At 34.5% G+C, this 15,829-nt stretch overlaps 1 protein-coding gene and 1 long non-coding RNA gene across 2 annotated transcripts; one reads left to right on the plus strand and one right to left on the minus strand.

Annotated features, from left to right (window-relative positions):
* Positions 1–2,729: 2,729 nt before the first annotated feature.
* Positions 2,730–3,622, plus strand: LOC114184607. The gene is made up of 3 exons (XM_028071926.1): positions 2,730–2,834; positions 2,927–3,309; positions 3,403–3,622. The coding sequence occupies exons 1-3, from the start codon at positions 2,730–2,732 to the stop codon at positions 3,620–3,622; spliced, it is 708 nt and encodes a 235-aa protein (XP_027927727.1).
* Positions 3,623–12,688: 9,066 nt separating this feature from the next.
* Positions 12,689–14,360, minus strand: LOC114184928. Its single transcript, XR_003604692.1, has 3 exons — positions 14,294–14,360; positions 13,760–13,804; positions 12,689–12,921 (listed from the first exon to the last, which is right to left on the minus strand). It is a non-coding gene; the product is annotated as an uncharacterized LOC114184928 (long non-coding RNA).
* Between the last annotated feature and the right edge of the window lie 1,469 nt (positions 14,361–15,829).

The following is a 15,829-nucleotide window of genomic DNA, read 5'->3' on the forward strand; positions in this document are numbered from 1 at the left end:
TACCCACACTAGGTTTTTCAAAGCTCTTTTGAGAACACTCAGGGAACTCTCTTTGCAGTCACAACACTTAGCACTCTAGCTTCTCAAAAAGGTATTTTCGAAGTTAAACTGTAGTTCCTTAAATAGGGTTTTCGAAAATTAGGTTAAAAACTGAAACGTCATGTTCCAACTGCCAAGGATAATCGATTATCACTAAGGATAATCGATTATCACTAAGGATAATCGATTATTCCAATAGGTTTTCTGAGAAACAAATTTTGAACAGGATAATTGATTATTTCAGGAGATAATCGATTATTCCAGTAGGATTTCAAAAAATAAAAGTTTTTGCACAGATAATCGATTATCATTAGTGATAATCGATTATCACTATAGTTTTTCTAAAAATAAGAAACCTTTAGAGAGACAAATGTAATGTTGTTGATTCTAAGTTTAATTAAATTATTCTACAACACACTTATTTTATTTTACAAGATAATATTTACACATTTAAACATTTTGTCTTCATTCTTGCTTGATGATCATTCAAAATCACTAGGTTTCCTTCTTTTTGCCAACAGCCACACGTTCTTGTTACCTTCTGGAATCAAAGCTATCGCTTGACGATTCACTTATTAATGTCAGGCGCTATATCAGTATTCGCGCGGTACAAATTCTGGTTTAGGTTCAGGCACCGTTGCTCACACCTTCATTCACTTAATCACTCAACCAGCCAATTTGTCATCCCCTTATACCATAAGAGTGTCTACAATACCCTACCAACATCATAATTAACAAGTCAAGAAATTCTCAATTACATCATGTTACTAGCAATCCTTAGCATCACTTAATCTTAAATTGATTATATGCCTTTCACAACTGATATGAACACAACCTCGCCATTAATTAGAAACATTACTGGTATCATTCCAGTCATCATGTGTTAGACCTATCTCAAGATATTGGCCTCTCTCATGGCTTAACAAGTTCAAGTTAATCCATCCAATCTCTTGTATATATTTATGTGAACTTTTACTTCTTATATCACTAGCACATTACAATAATTTCCCTGTATTATCTAACTAATAATCCATAATTAAAATCCCACTTCACCTTATGTCATCTTAATTCTTACTGCACCTATTGTCGTATAATGGCCTTGTTTTCCCCTTAAGATCGCAGAATTCATACTTCTAACTTACACGATCATCACCAAAGGCTTTTATCCAAAAAATACTCCCAACTCCACATGTAGCAAGAACCCAATTTCCCAGAATCCCAGAACCATCCGAATTTCCCGCAGCCACGCCAAGATAATTGTTTCAGTGATGGTGCCTGGTGGTAGGCCCCGTGTCGCCAAGCGGTGCATACATTTCTGGGCAAACCAGAATGGCTCCACTCTGCGAAGGCTTCCAAACCTCCCAAGTTGGTCTTTTCTTTGCCCATTTCTATCAGTTCTCATGCGGATTCACCTACAATCAGACTAGTGTATAGCCCACATGCATTCTTTACCAATTCCTATTACAATTCTACCTCTAATTAGTCTCGTAACATCAAACCCCCAAACTTTCCAAACCCTAAAAGCATATTCATATCATTCCATCCAATTTAGCCATCAATTACACAAAATTCAATGAAGTATGACATCTAATCATTCACAAACAATTAGAACTTACTTTCTCCCTAATCAGAATCATCCCAAAATACTCAAAACATAAAAAAGTCGAGTCAATTCGACTCGTGTCACTTGGCGGGTGTTCATCCCCGCTAGGCCATTCAACCAAAACTCATAAAATTGGGTGAACAGCAAACGTCGCCTAAAAGATAAGCTCTACCGTCAGGCGGTTCCATCTCTAGAACCCAGAAATAAGCATAATAGGATGAGTCGTCTGGCGGCAGTTCATCGTCCGCCATGCCTTTTTTGGAAAATTTCCAGAAACCCAGAATTTACGAATTGATTCAAAAAGGAAGCATATAATTTCACATCATACATCATGCAATTAACACAACAACATAAATTTCGAGTTCAGCTCCCCTAACCTGGATTCCTTGCTTTAAAATTAATATGCCTAGAGGTCTTCCTTTATCAACAATGGCCGCCTTTTCTCCTTTCATGAACCACACTCACTCTCTTCTCTAAATGCAATGATAACTCTCGGTTTTCTTCTCCTCACCTTGCTCAATAATGACACACTCATAAACATTTATTCTCACCCAAAATTGGTCTTTTAATGGTGTCTTAATTAGCAATGATGTAAGGAAAACGAAAATGACATTAAGCTAACTTAATTTCCATTCAAGGTCCATCAGTGGTTGTTTTTCCAGCCCCTCTTGGCTGTCCATTGTCAACTAGGGTTTCTCTGTCTTTTCACATTCATGCCAAAACTAATTTTAGCAAAAAGAAAGTTTAATTTGATTCTATTAAGGTTCGAACCCATAACCATACCAATGACAATTCAATGCACAACCATTTAACTAATTCATGTTTCACTATAATTCCTATAAATATAGGATTAAATTATCGCCCATCATACCCAAGTCCTCTCACACAATCAAGTACTCTCAACCACTTGAGCTAGTACTTTTCCATATCATATCAATCAATAATTAATGCCATAAAGGCTCCCACTACCCACATTTATTAATTATTTATTTATTTAATTAGTTAAATTTAGCAGATCTTACAACAATAGATGTCTCAACAACCCATGTTATTTTGTGAAGTCTTCAATGTCTGGGGTATAGATTTCATGGGCTTTTTCCCTGTCTCCTTTGGTTTCACTTATATTCTGCTTGCTGTTGATTATGTTTCAAAATGGGTGGAAGCCAAGTCCACCAGAATTAATGATGATCGGGTTGTTGTAGACTTTGTTAGGTCTCACATATTTTGCAGGTTTGGAGTTCCTAGAGCCATCGTTAGTGACCAGGACACCCATTTTTGCAATAGATCCATGAGGTTTTGCTTCAAAAGTTTGGGGTTGTGCATAAGCTTTCTACACCATATCACCCTCAACCTAATGGGCAAGTCGAGATCTCAAATAGAGAAATCAAGAGGATCTTGGAGAAGATTGTACAACCCAACCGAAAGGATTGGAGCAACAGACTAGAAGACGCTCTTTGGGATCACAGGACTGCTTACAAGGCTCCAATAGGGATGTCTTCTTATCGGGTTGTCTTTGGTAAGCCATTCCACCTTTTAGTGGAGATAGAGCATCGAGCTTACTACGTTGTCAAATCATGCAACTTCTCACTTGATCAAGTTGGGGAGGAAAGGAAGCTACAATTGAACGAGTTAGATGAGATTCATTTGGAAGCATATCAGAACTCTATGTTCTACAAAGAGAAGACCAAGAGGTTCCATGATAGCTCCATAGCTAGAAAGGAGTTTGCTATCAGTTAGCAACTATTATTGTATAACTCTAGACTTGGTCTCATGGATGGTAAGTTGCGGTCAAAGTGGATTGGTCCTTTTGTGGTTACTAATGTTTATCCATATGGTGCAATTGAGATCAAGACCCAATCCACCGACAAAAGCTTTAAAGTGAATGGGCATCGTCTAAAGCCATTCCTCAGCAACCCTGCCTCGGTGGATACTGTTGTAGAAGAGACTTCCCTACTTGACCCCACTTCTGTTTCACCATGATTCAAGGAGTTTTTTTCTCCTTCCTTACTTTTATTGCACTTGTCCAGGTCCATCTGCTGATGTTTGATTGCTTGATATTGTACTTGAGTCAAATTGAGACAATGTGTTCTTTAAGTATGGGGGAGTTAGTTGTTTGTTTCATTTTTTTTTTGTTAATTTGTGTTAAGTTTCTGTTTTCGGTTTGGGACACTCACTTCACCTTTGGAGGATGAGTTGCTAGTTGTTCTGTGGACTGATATACTTGCTTTCCCTTTGCATGTCAAGTTGCTTTTGAATTGTTTTACCGTGTGTGAGGATTTGAGCCACTCTCTGTTCTTTGTTGTGTGATATATGCCTCTTGAATGCTTGCACAATGGCCTTGGCTTGACTCTTTCTGATGCATTTCTGATTCACATGCATGTTTGGATATGATTTAGCCAATTTTGTTCTGATGAGCCTACAACCAAATGAGCCTACCTTGGACTGTTTCCGTTGATAGCCCTTTTTGAGCCTGCATACCCTTTCATTGTTCTACTACTCATTACAAGCCCTTAGCCTGAAAAACCATGATTCATCCTACCTTAGGAAATTTTGGAGCTTTGGAATTCTTTTGGGAATATGTGTTATCTTTTAAGTGTGGTTGCGCACAATAGGTGTGGTTGTGCGCACACCTGTTTTGTTCATGGATTGCTTATTTGTACATTTTATGTCGGACTTGAAAATTGTTGTTTCTCTACTAAAAAATGAAAAGAAATGAGAAAAGAAAAAATGATTGAAAAAAAAAAGAAAGAAAAGAAAGAAAAGAGGTTTGGGTTTAAGCATTGTTTGAGAATTGAATCTAGAAGTGTTGGAGTTTGGAATTGCTTTCATGCTTGATTTTGACGTATTTCCCCATTGCTCCTTTATTTCCTTTGGTTCTTTTTAGCCACTTATTCATATGTTCCACACCTTGTCCCCAACCCCATTACAATCTTGAAAAGTCCTTCTGCCCTTGATTTGCATGTGTTTTGGTTTGGTTGTTGGTTCTAGAGGCTTTCCAAGTCTGTTTGATGTTCATTTTTCAGGGGTGCTTTGAGAGTAAATAGTAACCTAGAGATTTGAGTGATATAGTGCATTTTTTGTGAGGTTATGTAGCTTTCAATTCTCTCTTTGAGCTGAATTGAGTACTTGACATGTTTAGAATTGCTTGGATGATGTTCATGGATACCTTGCAGCTTTGAATACTTTTGTGTTAGATGTGTTTCCATTTGTCTGTTTCGAGTTTGTTTGTCTTATGTCTCTTTTCGTCTCTTTTGTTATGTCTGTGACGTCTTTGCTTTGCTTTACTTTTTAATTTTGTCCAAGAGTGAAAAAGGGTAAGTGTGGTCGATTTTGATGAGTCATTATTTTTCTCCATTTCACTAGTCTTTGTGTACCCATTAGATAGTTATTCAATGCGTAATTGTTTATCTTTAGTGTGTTTTACTATGTTGGGCTTTATTGGGTCACTTTTTTCGAATTTGGGTTAATTTCACATTATTTGGCCTAATTTTTGTTTTTAATTATTTTTAGGTATTATGTTGAGCAAATTTTAGAGCTTGGACATTTATCTTAAGGTCAAAAGAGAGTTGCCACGTGATTTCCACATCCTTGCCACGTTTGGTCATGTCAGTCAGTCTGTCCACGTCATTGGGCCAGCATTTTCAGTCCTTTGTGGCATTTTTGTAATTTTGGGTGGCAGAGTGACATTTTTGTAATTCTTAGTGGCAGAGTGGAATTTTTGTAAATAGGAGTGGCAGATTTGATGTGACCACATTTTTTTAGGGTTTCCTAGCATGGTAGTCGCACTCCTTCTTCTCTAACCTCCATTTTTGTGTTTTCAAAGCTTGGGTTGTGACCATGGAGGTGCCTCTTGCAGTTTTTACGTTTTAGCACTTATTTTTAGCGTTTTTATGCACATTTGACAGCACCAAATTTGGGTTATACGTTTTGAACTCATTTGCTAGCTGGGGCATTTCGTTTTGTGGATTGTATTGACTTGGAACAACACCCATGTATGAGGTTTTCGGTTTTTATATGACAACAGTCTATTTTGTTTCATTAAAGCTTTAAAATTCTCTTTTGGTCTTGAAATCGCGTTTGAATAATACCTAAGTTAGGGTTTGATGTTTTATTTTTGTGAATCCCATTTTGAAGGGCTTGTATGCTCAATTTCCATGTCTAGCTAAGCTTTTAGTGTTGATTCCTTGAAGAAATTGAAATGAAACCATGAGATTGTTGGTCGTTTCTTGGTTGTGTTCGAATTTGACTCTGGTTCAGGTTGCGTTTTCATGATGAAATACGTTTTTGATGCATGTTTAATCTCAAATTCGTGTTTTATGCACATTAATGGCTAGTATTCATGCTTACTGTTCATGGGTTCTATCACAGCTTGTTTAAATCTATGGGTGTTAGCTGCTTGAAATTTGTTGTGCTTAATGACATAATGAATCCATGATAATTCGCTTAGTTGATTAACTTAGGGTTCATGAGAGCAAAATCGAATAGAACAAGTAATTTGGTAATTTGTGATTGGTGGATTTTCAGTATAATCAAGGAATCAATACATTTTGAATTTTGTTCAATTAAGTTTCGCTATTAGATCTTAGTAATTTTGTGTTGAAATTGAATCTGCCAAACCTCCCTTGTGTTATAGGTGTTGTGTTGGTTTGGAAAATGGAGCTTTGAACAAGAACATTAGTCGTTGGGAGACAACTCTGGTTGGTTACCACATATTGCATTTATCTATATTAATTTGGTGGGGTACGACCTCTATCACATCTATCATTTTATCTCTTTTACTTTTATCTGTTTATCTCTTCATAATTATTTTTATTTCTATATTTACTTTAAGTGAGGTGTCCCTAACGTCATTCTAATTTATATTTTGTTCCCGTTTCTATTTATTTATTTATATTCATCTCCAGTTGTGCACTGGTCCTATTTATTGAATTTATATTTACTCTCACTTACTTATTTATATTTATCGCTAGTCATGTAGTCCTTTTATTTATTTATATTTATTTTTATTATGCATTTGACCCTATTTATTTATTTATTTATTTATATAATTATATGGTTTAATATTGAAATAAAATTTATGATAAATAAATATTTGATTATTGTAATTGGATGTATGACCTTGGGGATTTAAACGAGTTAGTATTATTCAAGATGAAATGTTCTTGAGTTACTTTGTTGGCCATGAGCTCATTTATCCTGACTAGTCACTACAAAATTAATCAATATCTTTATAAAGTATGATGAAATTCAATTTTATGGATTTGGAAGATTGTCCATCCTATTTTATCTTATTATGATATCATGTATATTTTTATATGATATTTGTCTCACTTCCCTGTTTTATGATTGTGTATGAAAAACAAAATTTTATAACCCCATCATAGATGGTTGCTCCCAACATGCATGATCCTTTCTTCGTTGACATCGTGGTTGTCTTCCCGGGAAATGCATGGCAAACAAATGAAGTAAATAATTATGTGACATTTCAGGGGAATAGAAACTCTACTATCACTTTCCTTTCGACTCCAAATGCACCTATTATCATTGAAGGACAAATTGGAATTACCTCTTTCTTACCCCCAATGGTCCAAGTGAACCCTATCGATAACCTTTTTGCTCCCCATGTTTGAAGACCAATATATGAAGGGAGGACTGTAAATAAATAACATTCCTTCCTCTTCTAGTGTAGAAAATATTATGTGTGCTAAATGATGTAAATATAGGATGCATATCGTACTATAAAATATATAAGCATATATGTGAATATTTGAAGTTTATAAGATATTATTGTAAAATTTGATATTAAATTTTTTTAAGTAAATCATATAATAATAATAAAAAAAAAAGGAGTTCGTAAGTTGCCACATTAGATGGTATCAGAGCAACGTTTCATGCGAGAATTGTGAAATATACTCATCATATATTTTTTTACTAACTTATAATTCCATATGGCAAACAATAGGAGGAACAATGAATGAACTGAAGCAATGCAAGCTATCAAAGACATGATTGTTGCTCTTGTAAGGAATCAAAGACATGAAGGAACCCTTGAATCACAAGGTTTAGCTGAATTTAGGAGAACAAACCCCCACAATTTTCTAGAGGATATGATCCAAAAAAAGCTAAATTATGGATTAAGGAAATGGAGAAAATATTTCGAGTTATGAACTGTGTTGACAACCAAAAGGTGAATTATGTTGTATTTATGTTGATATGAGAAGCTGAATATTGGTGGGATGGTTATAGGAAATTACTTGAAGGAGGGGAATAATTATTACCTGGGAAGTATTTAGAACAAGGTTTTTAGAAAAATATTTCCCAAATGATGTGAGGAGAGAAAAAGAAATAAAGTTCATGCAGTTGAAACAAGGAAGTATGACAGTAGGGGAATATACTTCCAAGTTTGAGGAATTAGGAAAATACTTTACTTTCTTTTATCACCTAGAGGAAAGGATGAAGTGTATAAAATTTGAAAATGGACCTAAGGATGAATTGAGAAAAGCAGTAGGAATACTATAAATTGTTGATTTTCCTATGCTTATCTACAAGTGTAGATTTTTGGAAGACTTTGAGAACAATCAAAAAAACAAACCAAAATATTTTAGACCCCAGACAAATAAAAATAGACGCAATGAGGGAAAACCTTACAATCGCCTACAATGGAGGTCCCAATCCAACCAATCCTCATCAAGAAATTCTAGTATACCTACCTATAATCATATCAGATGCTTTAAATGCGGATAAGGTCATCATGCTAAAGATTGTCATCTTAAGGGACCAGTCTGTTTCAAGTGTGGAAAACCTGGTCACCTATTCTCTGAATGTGGACAACAAAAGACACATTTCAATTCAGTTGCAACCAAGACAAAACCTACTACAACAGGAAGAGTATACACCATGACTAGAGCTAACGCCGCTGAAAACCATGATCTGATTTAGGGTATGTGTTTTATTGAACGTAAAACTTTAAATGTACTGTACGACTCAGGTGCAACTCATTCATTCATTTCCAATTATTGTGTTCAACACCTTAATTTGTCGATCTCTTTTTTGAAAACCAGTTTGGTTGTTTCAACTCCCACAAATGACACAGTAATTACCAAAAGAGTTTGTTTAAATTGTCCACTATTCATTGAGAATAGAAAAGTCCTTGTAAATTTAGTATGTCTACCTTTGTCTCAACTAGCTGTAATCTTAGGTATGGACTAGTTATCTTCCAATCAAGTCCTTTTGAATTGTGTTGAGAAATCAGTAATGTTTCCAAACTCTAAGAATCTTTTGAAATCACCTACCAACTCAAAAAGTGAGCCTTTAATGAATAAAGTTCAATGGTACTTGTTATTATCCTCTATGGAAATAAAAGAGAAAGTTGATTTGAAAAATATTGCAGTTGTTCAAAATTTTCCTGAAGTTTTTCCCAATGATATTCTTGGTTTACCACCCAACAGAGAAATTGAATTTTCCATAGATCTGATGCCTGGAGTTGGACCAATCTCTATGGCACCATATAGGATGTCACCCTCTGAATTAGCAGAACTTTAAGAAACAATTGGAAGAGTTACTTGAAAAACAGTTCATTCGTCCTAGTGTGTCACCTTGAGGAGCCCCAATTTTGTTAGTTAAAAAGAAAGATGGAAGTTTTAGGTTGTACGTAGATTACCGTCAATTAACGAAATTCACCATAAAGAATAAATACCCTCTTCCTAGGATAGATGACTTGATGGACCAATTGAGAGGAGCCTCTGTATTTTCTAAAGTAGATTTGAGGTTTGGATATCATCAGATTAGAGTAAAAATAGAAGACATACAGAAAACTGCTTTTAGAACTAGATATGGTCATTATGAATACCAAGTGATGCCTTTTGGTGTAACAATGCTCTTGTAATATTTATGGATTATATGAATAGAATTTTTTGTCCCTTTTTAGATTGTTTTGTAGTTGTCTTTATAGATGATATTCTTATTTATTCTAAGACTCTTGAAGAACATGAGGAACTTCTTTAGACTGTTTTACAGATTTTGAAAGACAAACAATTGTATGCCAAATTGACTAAGTGTGAATTCTGTTTAGAGGAAGTGAAGTTCTTAGGACATGTGATTTCCAAAGAAGGAGTATTAGTGGACCCAATCAAAGTAGAAGCAGTTTTACAATGGGACCCACCAAAAATAGTGACTGAGATTCATAGTTTTCTTGGTTTGGCAGGTTATTATAGAAGATTCATTGAGGAATTTTCCAAAATAGTTATGCCTTTAACCAAACTCACCAAAAAGGGCCAAGCTTTTATGTGGACAGAAAAACGTGAGAATAGTTTCTAAGAACTCAAGAAAAGATTAACCACTTCTTTTGTTTTAGCATTACCTGATCCTACTGGTCACTTTGTTATATTTCGTGATGCTTCCAAAATGGGATTAGGATGTTTTCTTATGTAAGATAGAAAAGTAGTGGCATATAGTTCTAGGCAACTAAGAACACATGAGAAAAATTACCCAACCCATGATCTAGAACTAGTTGTCATTGTTTTTGCACTTAAGATATGAAGACATTATGTCTATGGTGGTAAGTTCGAAGTTTTTAGTGACCATAAGAGTCTCAAATACTTGTTTGACCAAAAAGAATTAAATATGAGACAAAGGAGATGGATGAAATTTCTGAAAGACTATGATTTTGAATTACATTACCATCCAGGAAAGGCAAATGTAGTGGTAGATGCTTTAAGCAGAAAATCTTTACATGTCTCTTCACTAATGATTCATGAAATGAATTTGTTAGAAAAATTTAGAGACATGAATTTGTCGGTCACCCTAAACCATGATAAAATAGAATTAAACTCCATTCAGATCACTAACAATTTACAAAAGCAAATCCATGAGGCACAAGAAAGTGATGAGTTCATTAATAAGAAAAAGAAATTGATAGGTCAAAGGGGTGAAGAGATAAAACCAGAACTTTGAGATTTAAGGATAGGATGTGTGTACCCAATAATGAGGAAATTAAGGAAATGATTCTAGAAGAAGCACATAAAAGCAAATTAAGCATACATCCGGGCACAACAAAAATGTATCAAGATCTCAAGAAAATGTTTTGGTGGCCCAAAATGAAAAAGGAAGTGGCACAATATGTAGCAAAATGTCTAGTTTGTTAAAAAGCTAAAATAGAACACCAAAAGGCAACAAGAATGCTACAATCCTTATATATACCTGAATGGAAATGGGATAGTATAGCAATGGATTTTGTAGTTGGCCTTCCACGAACCATTCAAAAATTTGATTCCATATGGGTTATCATGGATAAGTTAACAAAGTATGCTCATTTCTTACCCATTATCATTAGGTATTCATTGGAAAAATTGACTAAATTGTACATAAGAGAAATTTTCAAGTTACATGGAGTTCCAATAAGTATTATATCTGATAGGGACCCTAGATTTACTTTAAAATTTTGGGGAAGTTTACATCAAGCCTTAGGTACCAAGCTTCACCTTAGCTCAGCTTATCATCCCTAAACTGATGGAAAATCTAAAAGAACCATTAAATCTTTGGAAGATTTACTAAGAGCTTATGTGTTAGAAAATTCTAATAGTTTCCATTCCAGCATAGGTATGGCACCCTATGAGGCATTATATGGGAGGAAATGTAGAACACCTTTGTGTTGGTTTGAGACCGGTGAGAATTCAGTATTAGGTCCTGACATGATTCAATATACAACCGAGAAAATCAAAACCAAAAATGTCTTTCCCAAAATAAAACCAAAAATGTCTTTCCCAAAATAAAATGATGACCATTGATAACGGTGCAATTACTAATGTTACTTCCAAGTTTTCAAAGCAGTGGAATTTAAATTACATCACATGAGTGAGTAATTTGTTTCTCATTTTTAATCATTTAAATTAATATTGAATTTATTTTTTATCCACCAAACAGATTAAATTTGTTGCTCACGCAATTAAAGAATAATCTTTTTTATAACATGCTGACAACCAAGTCTGCAAATATCTTGTCAAGGGATGTTGTCCATGTTGTCCTTCATCGCTCTTGCTTGGGCTGATTGCTGGCTTCAAGTTCCATCCACACCTGCCCAATGGGAAACGGATTACATAATCCGTTTCCTTAAAAATAAAAATTTTGGGAAACGGATTCCACAATCCGTTTCCTTAAAAAAAAATATCATGGAAACGGATTACACAATCCGTTTTCTTAAAAAAAAATTGTGGGAAACGGATTCCACATTCCGTTTCCTTAAAAAAAGTTAAACCTTCCGTTTCACGCATGTGGAAAACCTGTGAATTATGTATCTTCTAATCTACTGGTAAAAATAATTAAATCAATTAAAATATAAATACACATGCACATTAATATTAGAAAAACATTACTTAACTGTTAAAAATGGATGGAGAAGCCGGAGGAGAAAAGGAGTCTGCCGCTAGGGAGAAGAACGCCGGTGTGTGGAGGAGAAAAGGATGCGCCAGGGACAATAACTGTGTGGAACCTGTGTGGGAGAAGAGGGAGAAGAAGGATGAAAGGTTTGTGGAGGTGTGGAGGTGTGGAGGTGTGGAGGCGTCAAATAAAAGAGTTAGGTCAAACATTCAAAGATAAAAAGATAAAGATTCTTGGGGGTGCAGGGTGTCAGCAGGGAATCTACTTTAATGGGGTTGGGGGTGCGTTTTGGGGGTGTATGGTTTTGGGGGTGCAGAGCAGTGAAAGATGGAGTAACTGTTTTTTTACCATGGACAAACATGGAAATAAATTAAGTTTTGAGGGTACAGGAGAAATTATTGGAGGTGCAGGGAGAAGCTCCCAGGAGAATATGAATACGGGGGATGATTTTCATATGGCCCATATTTCAACTCTGTACCAGCACGTTTAGTGGGGTCCACCACCGTGAATGATTCTACCCTAGTGCTTGGTGTCTTGAGAAAAGTTGTCTGTTGTTTGACATGATAGGGAGATAATAATATTGCACTATCACGGAAATAAACCAATTGTGACTCGGATTGACTTATTTCAACTGGGAAAGGTTCCAAAGACCGTGTCAACATGTAAAGAACCTCTAATGTCGTGGTTTCATCTTTACTTAATGGAGTTAACAAAGTTATAGAGAAAAACTTAGTTCCATTTGGTCCATCAGGCTGCTTAGCAGACTTGACATCAAGAGGAACATAAGTTTTCTTCTTCCTCTTACCAGAAGTTGTAGCGGCTTTGAGTAATGCAAGATGTTCAACTTCAGTGGGCGAAAAGGCCAAAAGTACTTCAGAAGCAGCAGATGTCCCCAAATTTTCAACCTGAAAGAAAAACTCTCAGAAATATAAAATCAACAAATTTTGTAAATGATTATTTGATTGCACAATCCTTCGAAAAGAAATAAAAAATAATAATTTCAAGTTAAAATTTGGTCCAAACAAATACTGATTTGTTGGTCTAAGAATCCAAAACATGTTATAGACTTCAATAGACTCAAACATTCATAGACCCGACACCCACCCCCCCCCCCCAAATATTTTTTCATGTATTGATGGCTACCATTAAAAGAATAAATCTCCACATCAGGTTCCCCTTTACCAAACATGCCCTAAGTGTTTGCAAAAGGTAACTCTAATCAAATTCAAAAGTGAAACTCAGAAAACTCTATGCATGAGATGTGCTAATGTGTTATTACGTTGGTTTGTATAGACATAAGTTTGGTTCAAACCACTTTTCACAAAATTATAATAAATAAAATTCATCTAGCCAACTTAAACATGACTTTTACATGCCAGTAAGTTAATCAGATATTATACTTAAAGCCAAGTCCCTATTCCCAGCTGAACATGGAACATAGTTTACAGATATGCATAACTTAAACCAATACAAACACCAGATTTACCTGTTTGGATAAACATTTCCAGAAGAAGAAACTAAGAAAAGAAATCCTTAAGTTAATACTAACTTGTGTACAAACTAATTTATAAAAAGATCTCGCTTCTCAAAAATCTGACTTTTCACTTGTACATAAACTAACTTTAGCCATTGAGAAAACCTATTTCATCTTTTCTTCTAATTTTCTTCTCCTACACATGCTCGAGGGAAAAATTATCCAAACAGAATCCTACTATCAAAAAAGTAATAGTATGGAGAGGTTACCTTCAATGTCAAGTACACCTTAATAATGTGAGAGGTCAAGTCAATCTGCAAGGATCGTTGGCATATTAGTCATGCAATATATAGAAAAGAGCATTTTGGACGGCGCCAAATATAGTGGAACACACCCAACATTTCCTCAAAAAAAGAACACAGAAATATAACAATTGTTTTGAAGAAAAAAAATCATCTATCTAATTTATCAAAAATTGTATTGCATAAACAGGACAAACTAGTCCACTTAAATCCGCTCCAAATCATACACCACAAATCTTTTTAACAAACCAGCTAGAATAATGTAATCTCAATTTCCCAGAACTCTAAAAAAACACAAGAGTAAGCAACAAAACACAGATGGCACGCATTGTTCACACAAGAATTACCCATTCACATGAATCTACGATACTCATTGTTATACCCATGTTGCAAGTTCATATTTTCTAGGCACTAATCAGCGCAGGAGAACAAATTTCCCATTTTGACACGGATCTTGAGCGAAAGTCGACGTGCATGTTATCGAGAAAAGACAAAACTTACCCTGCGTTCGGCATCGACGATCTGAATGTGTTGAGAAGGAGAGGAAGACTCTGAAGTCTACACTGCAATTTTGGGTTTATTAGATTGGAGTGTAATAACTCCCGATTCACCGTAGATGATGCTCAAGTCTCATTTTGGGTCAAATCAAAACAATTGGGTTTTCTAGATTTGCTGCTTCTTCTTCCTGCACCCCTTTTTTCTTCCCGCACCCCACAAAACTTATAAACCCCAAATTATCTTCATTAAAATTACTAGCGTAAACACAAGCGCTATCATATATGTGTATACGCATTTTTTACATATACATGATATTATATTAGTAGGTGATGATATTGTAATTTTATTAAGTTAATATATAAAATAAAATTATATTTATAAAAAATAAAATGGAATATATCAGAAAAGATGAGAGAACGGTTGATAAATAGGAAAAAAGAGAAAAAGCATAGATAGACGATTTTATAAAAAACTTGTAAAAATAACGGTCAATTTTCAAAAATTTAATAAATAATTATATTTTAAAAGGTAAAATTAGAAATTTGAAATGTGAACACAAAATATGGAATTTTCTTTATATATTGTTATAGATAATAAAATGATAAATGTTATCCCTAAATATAAACAATAAGGTGGGAGCAGAACGAACTTTATTACCTTTAGGGATGGCAAAAATACCCGCGTCCGTGGATATCCGCGGATAAAATCCGCGACGGATAGTTACTACCCGCGGATAACGGGTAGTGGGTATTTTAATACCCGCTTATAAACGGATCGGGTATGAGTATCATACTATCCGTACCCGTAGGTATCCATTACTCGCAAAAAATTAAAATTAAAATTTAATTTATATTTTATTAAGTTAAATTTAACTAAAATTAAAATTAGCAGTATATTTTATTATGTCAAATTTAATTATAATTAAAATTTAATTTAATTTATATTTTATTTGTATAATTTAATATTAAAAAATTTATAAAATAATTTTTTTTAAATATTTGCGGATATCGGGTATCCACAGATATCCGTCGGTTTATTAGCCGAGTAGCGAACAATTTATTTTTTTTGCAGGTCGGGTAGGCACTATCCGTGCCCGACCTGACACGTTGTCATCCCTAATTACCTTATACTCCTCTCAAAAAAAAATAATTTATCCTCATTTTTATACCTGTACACAAACATTAATATATGAGTTGGTGTTAGCTTACTTAATGTTTTTATTTCAATATCAATTAGGTTACCTACTAAATACAGTAATTTGGCAATTTAAATTAAGCGAAATAACTATTAGGATAGGTATGTGAATAGGAATGAGAGGGTATGTACATTCCTACCAAATCTCTATACCTAAATGAAAATTTTGATATTATCCTTACACTATGAGTATTCTGTCAAAATGGAGACAAGGTTAAACAATATCTATGGTGTCAAGTTTATTTGTCATTCTTATTTATTCATATATCTCTTCCTCTTTCATTTTACATCTTTACATTCTTCGTTATGTTCTTTGTTTTTCAGTCCTCCTTCAAAGTCCTTTAT

The sequence above is a fragment of the Vigna unguiculata genome, chromosome 5 (assembly GCF_004118075.2).
Source record: "Vigna unguiculata cultivar IT97K-499-35 chromosome 5, ASM411807v1, whole genome shotgun sequence".
Lineage (NCBI taxonomy): Eukaryota > Viridiplantae > Streptophyta > Magnoliopsida > Fabales > Fabaceae > Vigna > Vigna unguiculata.